Source organism: Crocodylus porosus, unplaced genomic scaffold (assembly GCF_001723895.1).
Source record: "Crocodylus porosus isolate Cpor-Errol unplaced genomic scaffold, CroPor_comp1, whole genome shotgun sequence".
NCBI classification, from domain to species: Eukaryota; Metazoa; Chordata; order Crocodylia; family Crocodylidae; genus Crocodylus; species Crocodylus porosus.
The window spans coordinates 36,878,437-36,887,757 of record NW_017728949.1 but is presented as its reverse complement, the minus strand read 5'-3'; the positions used below and the strand labels follow the sequence as shown (position 1 = coordinate 36,887,757).

The window sequence follows — 9,321 nt, the reverse complement described above, 5'->3', positions numbered from 1 at the left end:
CTTTGGGCAGGGGGCTGGACTCAATGATCTCCCAAGGTCCCTTCCAGCCCTAATGTCCATGAAATCTATGAAATTTTTAGACTGAAGCCCCTTTTGTTTCACTTGAGGTACTCTTCCATAACTCTTGTGAACTGCACAGCACCCATTTAAAAAAAAATAGTATTACAGTGCTTTTTCCTTGCAGAGGGGTTGGGCAATGAAGGTAGGGTACCAGCCAGGCAGGAAGGAACCTAAGTCTGTAGTCATCTCCTGACTCTTCACAGCACCTTTCAAAATGATCTTGTGGAAACCTAGGGTGCCCCAGAACCCTGGTGGAGAATCACTGCAGTATAACAAATTCATCTAGAACTAGAATGATACCACATGGTACGTCAACAAGCTCAGTGGAAAGGGGGAACTGCACCAACTTTCTGAATCAGTACACAAGGAACTGAAACCACAACAATCAGTTGTCATGCTATTTGCCATAATGATATTATCAAAGAATCATAGAAGTAGAGTCGGAAGGGACCTTGCAGATCGTCAAGTCCGACCCATATTGTTTCTCTACTGTAATTTATCCCTTTTATATTTGTTCAGATGACGGACAACAATAGGATCAAAATCCCAGGTGCTACAATACACATTTTAGTTAAATGTTTAACAATCAAATTATACTCCCCCTGCCCCTCACAGGAATGAAAAAGGAATAAAAAGAAAAGCTTACAGTCTGACTCTCAGGAAAATCCATCTTCAATAATTTGTGAGCACATTCCTCAAAGTCCAAACTGCAAAGGGAAAAAAGCATTTACTACTCACATCCATTTCGTACTGTGCAGTACACACTGCATTAAAAACACTTTCCAAAACGAGACTGATAGGAATTATGTAATTGTACACAATGATATTTGTCATTCTAAGAAACCATCATCTAATTCAGGACTGTTCAACTGGTGGCTAGCATGCTGCTCACAGGCCCTTGCAACAGACTCTCACTGCCACATAGCAGGTCAGGGTGGCCTGTACCACTGGCAGAAATCAATGTTGCCATATGGGGGGGATGGAGGGACTAAGGGTGGTGCACTGCCAATGCATTATGGAGAGGAGGAATCACATACTACAGGGCTCCCTTCATGGTTAGGGGCCTAATTCTGGGGAGCTATGCAGCTAGGGGAAGAAGTGAAATCCCAGAAACTTGTCTCAGTAGTACATGGGCCATGCAGTTTGTGGCCACTAGCTCTGCCAAAGTTGGACAGTCCTGGTATAATTTAAACCATATATGGTCTCCCACAACATTCTTGCAAGCGAGCTAAGGAAGTATGGGATGGATGAACGGACTGTAAGGTAGATACAAAGTTGGCTGGATCGTCAGGCTCAGAGGGTAGTAAATCAATGGCTCAGTGTCTAGCTGGCAACCAGTGTCAAGTGGAATGCCCCAGGGGTCAGTCCTGGGGCTCGTTTTGTTCAGTATCTTCATCAAAGACTTGAAAGATGGGATGGATTGCACACTCAGCAAGCTGGGGGGGGGAGTAGTAAATACACTGGAGGGCTAGGATTCAGATAAACCTTGACAAATTGGAGGATTGGACCAAAAGAAATCTCATGATGTTCAATAAGGACAAGTCCTATACTTAGGACAGAACAATCCCTTGCACTGGTAAAGCCTGGGGGACCAACTGGAAAGGCAGCAACTCTGCAGAAAAGCACCTAGAATTACAGTGGACAATAAGCTGAATGAGCCAAGTGTTCTTTTGTTGCAAAGACAGCTAATGGCATACGGGTCCATAAATAGGAGTATTGCCAGCAGATCAAGGGAAGTGATTCTTCCTCTCTCTGGCATTGGTGAAGCCACATCTGGAGTACTGTGTCAAGTTTTGGGACCCTACTACAGCAGGGTTGTAAACAAATTGGGAAGAGTGGAGCGGAGGGCAATGAAAATGGTTAGGGAGCTGGGGCACATAACTTCTGAGGAGAGGCTGAGGGAACTGGGCTTATTTAGTCTGGAGAAGACTAATGGGGGATTTGATAACAGCCTTCAACTACCTGAAGAGAGGTTCCGAAGAGGATGGAACTAGACTGTTTTCAGTGGTGGCAGGTGACAGAACAAGGAGTAATTGTCTCAAGTTGCAAAAAGGGAGGTTTAGGTTATATATTAGGAAAAATTTTTCTACTAGGAGGGTAGTAACTTGTTCCAGTGTTTTACCCAGAAAGGCTGTAGAATCTCCATCCTTGGAGGTTTTTAAAGGCCCAGGTAGACAAAGCCTTGGCTGGGATGATCTAGTTGAGGACAGTCCTGCTTTGAGCAGGGGGTGGACTAGATTACCTCCCGAGTTCCCTTTCAATCCTAATTTTCTGATTCTACGAACTTGTTACTGTTCAGCTACGTCAACAAGGTTAGCTTTAAATTCCTTTTCATAAAATAAAGGCAACTGGAGAAAAATCTATATACAAAATATAATAAATGGTGGAATGGGAAAGAGAAGGGAATTCAATCCTCCTTAAATCACAGATGATACTTTTGATTTAAATTCTCCTTTTTCCTCTCTCACTTAATTAAGCAGTGTGAAATATGTAATAGCTTCCTTTAAAAAACTATTCTTAAAACTAAAATCTGTCCAAATGGTTTTTTTTTTTTTAAATTTAACAACCTAATCCAAAGCCAATAAATGCTGCAGATGGACCAAAAATAAGATAACTCCCATCCATGAGTCATTATTACTCTTACATCATGCAAAGCCTAGTAACAAAAACAAACATGTTTGTTTGTTCACCTCCTGTAAAATATAAAAACATAAACACTACATTCAGACCTCAGAAACACTCATTATGTGCCCAGATGCTGTCACCAAAACTTCTCTAAAAAAGCTGTATCATGATATCTAGACTCTTAGATTTCATTTAAGTAAGCCACCAGCTGTTATGGTTGCAAAGAAAACCTACAAAACATGAGCCAAATGTAATTAGGGTGAAGAGGAGTCTGCAAACACACTTGCTTCAATATCTTTGAGAAGGCATGAACTGCTTCCATTTATCTCAGTAAGGTATTAACTCTGAAACCCAGTAATAACTTAAATATAAACAATCTTCACTACTTCATTTCTCATGTAAGAAATAAGGGGATCACAGATCCACACGATGTATTGTAAGCAATGTTTTGTTCTGTTATCAGAATTAGGTGATGCGAGATGCACTACTTCTAATTTCCTTCCTCCCCATACAATAACAGAACAATGCTTAAGAAGCCTCACATATGTGTAAGCATATGGCATTTCAGAGCTCCAGTTAGCCAAGAAGCATGTACTAATATAATTTTGAATATCTTCACAGCCCACTCTCAGTTCAGTCACATGGGTCAGAGTTTGTAGACAGACTCTGTAAGAGTACCATCTGGATTTTCCCTGATCTGTACCAGCATTATATAGCAGAAGTTTGGTAAGTGTCACATTTTAGAAGTCTTCACCCACAAAATTAAGTTTTCTAAATGCAGTCATACCCTCAGAGGTCCACAGAGCTCCAAAAAAGTTCTAAAGATAACATAACATACTATTTCCATCATACATACCCCTCCTCATCACTCAGAAGTTCTATGAATGTGCTTTCATCAACTTTCATCAAGCGCAGAGAATGTAATCACCCTCACCAAAACATTAACTTTAATTGCTGTACTGGCCCTGTATAAAACACTTCAGTTTGTTTTATAGGACTGCATGCTAATAAGAAAGCTATTGCCAACCTTTAATCAACAGACTAAATTCAAATGCATCAGTTCGCAATATGCTTTTGCCATTTTTACCTTGACTGAATAGCAAGATAAATTGTACGACGAAAGGAGACCAAGTTAATTTCTGTTTTGTCATGGATAGTCACTTTTTGTCCTGGAAGAAAAAACAAATGAGTATGTTATGAAATAGGTATACAAAGTAAAAGCAGATGCATACATTCTAACTTACAGATATTGTACCTTTACTAAGTGTATAGTTCATTATGTAATAATATCCCATGCACAGACTAATTTTAGGGGCATTTAGGTAGGTATTGTAGATTTGTACAGAACTCCTGTACTTGTGGATGGATAAGTGGACAGAAGCCAAACAGTGCCACTTTTACATTATTCATATTTTACATTAATACAAATATTAAGATAAAGAGACCTAGTTGTATTAAAGATTATACCCCTAAGTACATTTTATGGACAACTGCCTTTAAAGGCTCAGAGATAACTAAGTGAATAGTTACCGTTTATTAAGTCCTTTTTAAATTTAAATTTAACTTTTTGCCATTTCCACTTGAACAAAGATTTGAAAATTCCAGGTCTACATTCTTAAATATATTTTTAATATTAAATACATTAATAGTTTAATCACAGTAGTTGCTACACCCAGCTACAGAGTTTATGCCAGAACCAGCAATTTCACAAGAAGCTGGATCAAAGTGGTGCAAAGGATATTTTTATGTCATTCACAGGAACAGAGTTAAAAAGGTCAAAATAGCGGCCTTAAAAGCAATTAACATCCTACTTCATATAGGAGTGCCCTTAAAAATCTGCTAGTATGCAATACAAGTGATGACAGGTTTCTCTGAATTGCCATCTTCTTCAGCTTGTGACTGACATTTTGTTTAAAAATATTTTTCTGTGACATACTATATTTACCTGAATCCAAGATGACTTTGAATTTAAGATGACCCCTGAATAATTAGATTCTATGTATGAAAAACCAAAGATTTGTTAAAATTTTCCATGTATAAAATCTAATTATGGGAGGGTTATCTTAAATTTGCTCCCCTCCCAAATGCTGCAGCAGAGAAAGCAGAAGCATGGGGCAAATACTGGGGCAAGCTGTGGTAAGGAAGGCAGACAACCTGTCCCCTGTTTTCCTCCAGGAATCTGCCTGCCCAATCACTTGCCCCCACCCTGTGATAGCTCCCCACCGCTTACCTTGGGGCAGAGGACTCCAGCTCCAGTCACCCCTGTGCTCCAGGCCAGGGCCTAGACCTTATAGCCTCCCTTGCACTCCCCCCCAGGGTCACGGCTGGAATCAAGAGTTGAAGCCACAAGGAGCTACCTGCCCAGATCAGTATGCAAGTCTAAGATGAGGTTCCCCCTCCCTCACATTGAATGGGAAAAACCCCCAAAACCTCCAAAACAAAACCTTGCCTTGCCTTGGATTCAAGGAAACATGGTACTACTACACACTACAAAATATATTCTTCGTTTCCCTGTTAGGTTGTACCCACTTTAAAAGTGACCATCTAAAAAGTTCTCCTCATTCATCACTACCCTTCAGGAGTAGCATAAAATATTTTTACAAAAATATGTAGACCTGTATGACTGACTGACTGGAGTGAAGAACAAGTATATGTTATTCAGAGTATTGCTATATTATTCTGTCATTAAATCACATTTTTAGTTGAACAGAAAATATGAGTGTGAATTTTAAATGCAACTTTAAAAGTTCAGATACAGCACATATACCCCAAATACTTAAAATAATTCCTTAAAAAGTTGTTTTTTCTGCTTCTCGGTTTACACATACAGGATCTTTTGACATGCCAATAGTTCAAACGTACACATGCAAAAAATCCCTTTAAATGGCAAATGTTTGTTGTTTCAGATCATAACTTGCTATATGCTATTTCTTCTTGGTCTAACAAAATTAAATCAAATTTGCTATACTTAAAATCCTACCTTCTTCATCTTCCTCTTCTTCCTCATCTTCATCTGCCTCACTGCTTCGAGCATCTTGGTCCGTTTCTGAGTCGCTGTCACCTTCATCGAGAATTTCTACAAAAGAGAAAATTCCAAGTTAGCTGACTATAAGTTTGCCTGACTTATTAGTTACTAAGATTCCAAGCAGTGGAAAGTAGGGGTGTGCAAAACGGGTCGTGTTCGATTTGGATTTGACCTGAATCAGGGACAGGGATTCAATTTGTTGATTTGGATCACTGTCCCGATTCTATTCGGCCGAATCAGAATCCAAAGATTTGATGCTGACTCAGAAAAACCAGAGATTCACCCATAGGCACAGCTTTAAATGTTTTTCTACATACCTTGAGGTACCAGGCACGGCTTGTGAATGCTGCGATGGTGGGGCAGATGGAGCGTCCCACAGCAGCGCAGGGGGACTCGTGCATGCTCGGTGGTGAACCCAGAAGTGGGTCTGCTGCGGAGGCATCCTGGCCCCATTGCAGAGCCCCACCCCCCCCATAGCACCCTGGTTCGGTGATCAGCCATGGGGGGACCCAAGATACACACCCCCAGATCAAGGAGGCACCACTCATGAAGCCAGAGGGTCACGGGGCGGGGGCCCTGGCAGACCCAGAAGTGGTCTGGAAGTGCTTTCTGGGTTTGCTGCTAAGTATGCTGGGGACCCTCCCCCGCGCTCCTATGGGATGCTCCATCCTCCCCACCATTGCAGCGTTCCATCTCCACCAAACTGAATCAGCAACCAAAGCTTGGCACAGCCCTAGTGGAAAGTATGTCTAACAGAGGAAGAGCCTCACAGACCTGCAACAGTTGCAGCATGTCTTCAACAGAAGTAAGGTATTCATAAAAGAGGACAGAGTAGGGGTACCAAACTTATCCTGGGCCTTGGGCCAGATTCGGACCCTGGGGCACCTCCTTGACCAGATCTGTAATGGCAGTGGCAATAGCGGTGGGGCCAAACATCAACAGAGGGGGCCGGGGGGGGAGGGGCAGGAGGGACAAACTGTGGCAGCAGGGATTCAGCAGCAGGGTCTGGCAGCCACAGGGCAAGCAAGGACAGCCCTTGCTGCCCCCCTCCCCACTTCAAGGAAAACAAGGGGTCCTGAATGCTGCAACACAGCCCATCCCCTGAACCCATATCCACTTCTGCAAGCTGGATCTGGCCTAGAGGTTGTACATTTAACATCTCCAACTTAGAGAAACGTGGAAGGGGGGGGGAAAAAAAAAAGAGATTTTACATGGCCAAGGTACCACATTAAAACATATGGCAGATAGAAGTAAAAATAAAAAGAACTCCCTGGTTAAAAGAAGCTAAAATTCAATCAGATGCCAAGAATAAAGATAGTCATTTCTATTCTAAAAAATTATTATTGAAATTCACATTACGTGCTAATTTGATTACTTGCAGAATGTGCCCACAAGCTTCCCTAATATCTTTCCCAACTATTGGGAACTACAGTTGATCCAAAGCCACTTTTCTTTTTGCGTATTTCCTGCACCACCATGACTACAACACTTACAACCATACTACAGGTTGGTTTGGCATTAACAAGCTAGGGTAATGTCTGTTAAATATCTGTCAGAAAAAAGTCATAGTAGACTCAAGAGGAAAACAGTTCATATAGCGGTCCAAGAAGTGGAGATCCACACACACTTTAGAGAGAAAAGATCCTTACGAATACTTGACAGACAGCATTACTTTTAAAATAATAAAAGATCTCATACTCGTAAGCTAGTTTTAATCGATCTGCAATATAAAAGTGATGTTAAATCACAAACAACGGATAAGATAAGATTCAAAAGGTGAGCATTAAGCTTCCAAAAAAAATGACTGGGACGTAAATGTCTGGGACATTCAAGTTTATAAGTAAAATTTAGTATTGCTAATATTTATGGACCACTTAAACAACAACAAAAATGGTTTGCATCAAAATACAAACTTATACATATGTTACCTGCTACGTTATGTGACTAAGAAAAGCTTGACTTAAAACTACTGACTTTTACCTCAGCAGTAAACGTGTATTTCGTAATCTTTTTAGTCAGAATACACAAAACATTATCTTTAACCCAATTCAAATCTTTTCACATACTATATAGTTTTATACCTCAGTGGAATGCTTGAATGAACCTGGTTTATAAAAATCATAGAAAGATAAGGCTGAAAGGGACCTTAGGAGGTCATCTAGTACAACTCTTACTCAAAACAAGATCAGTCTTTACCAGACCAAGTACTCATCTAACCTGCTTTTAAAGACTTCCAAGGATGGAGATTCCACAACTGAGTAACCTATTCCAAATTTTGACCGCTCTCCATCGTGGTGGCCTTCCTAATAATTCTTCCTAATATCCATTCTAAATTTCCTTGTTGCAATTTAACACTGTTGTTTCTATTCTTGTCCCCCATGGACATAGAGTATTGTCTAACACAGGGATGTCCAACCTTTTGAATGCGGGGCCGGATCATGAACTTTTTAATCACCCAGTGGGCCGGCAAGCCATATTCAAAGACCTCACAGGAAGTGGTGTCACATCAGGAAGTGATGTCACGTGACCTTTGACACCAATGAAGTTGCAGGATGTGACAATGAAATGGGTCTAGAAATGTGCCTAGGGAAGTTGTGGTTTTCAGAAAGTATGTATGTTTGGTATGGCTCAGGAACAGGACTTCATTTTTCTGTGCAGGGGGCTGGACTAGATTAGGGCTGCCCAGCTGACTTCCTGCAGGCCACGTGGCCCACAAAGGGCCAGGATGTCGCCCACAGTCTACATGGGGTCTGCAAGCAGTTAATATATAGGGGCATAGGCCTGGGCAGCCACCTCTCCCACTGTTGTGCAAGGGGGAAAGGCCTGTGGGGGCCAGTTCTGAACAGCCCTGGACTAGCTTACCCTTGAGATCCTTTACTAACTTGATCATGGTCATTGTGGTTAATTAAATAGAGATTGTAGCCATATACTGCAGAGACGTGGACGAGATCTCAAGGATAAGCTAATCCAGGGCTGTTCAGATCTGGTGAGGCTGTGGGCCTCAGATGACAACAGCATGTGTTACACAGGCTGCATGCTGTGGGGGTGGGCCCCTAGAACCCTCTCACTGCACGGGTTGCTCCAGCAGCATGCAGACCCCAATCCTCAGCCATGCGAGGAGGCTGTTTTCCTCTGCACCAAGCAGCTGCTCTCGCTGCAGCTCAGGCTGGCAGCGAGGGTGTGTTACAAGCTAGCGTTAAGTGTAGGAAGTGGCCCCTTGCCCGCCACCCCATGGCTGGTGCCCCATGCTGCAGCCACTTGCAGCCTGCGTGGGGCTGCCAGTGCCTGCTTAGGACAGCTCTGCACAGGCTGCGAGCAGCTGCAGCAAAGAGCGCTGGCCATGGGGCACAGGAGGGGCCACTTTTCCCTGCGCTCAGCACCAGCTCCTTCCCTGCTAGGGAGCAGGGGGTCAGGGCTGCGCACTGCCCTCTACTTGTACCGTGGGGCTGGGAGGGCACTGAGAGTGAGCAGGTGTGGGAGTCAGTAGGAGCACAGGGCCTGCAGCAGCAAGGCACCAGACTTCCATGCGTGGACCCTGAGGTGGTGCAGGGTCACTTGGAAGAACTGGATGCCTTTAAGTCGGCAGGCCCGGATGAGCTCCATCCGAGGGT

General features: G+C 42.7%; 1 protein-coding gene across 3 annotated transcripts in view; it reads right to left on the bottom strand.

Annotated features, from left to right (window-relative positions):
- CWC22 (CWC22 spliceosome associated protein homolog) overlaps window positions 1-9,321 on the bottom strand; it is a 78,196-nt gene that overhangs the window by 36,773 nt on the left and 32,102 nt on the right. For all 3 annotated transcript variants that reach the window (XM_019554280.1, XM_019554278.1, XM_019554279.1), the window contains 3 exons: window positions 5,666-5,761; window positions 3,773-3,854; window positions 707-767 (listed from right to left, as the gene is read on the bottom strand). In XM_019554280.1, coding sequence (XP_019409825.1) covers window positions 707-767; window positions 3,773-3,854; window positions 5,666-5,761 — 239 coding nt within the window. The remainder of the gene's footprint in view (window positions 1-706; window positions 768-3,772; window positions 3,855-5,665; window positions 5,762-9,321) is intronic.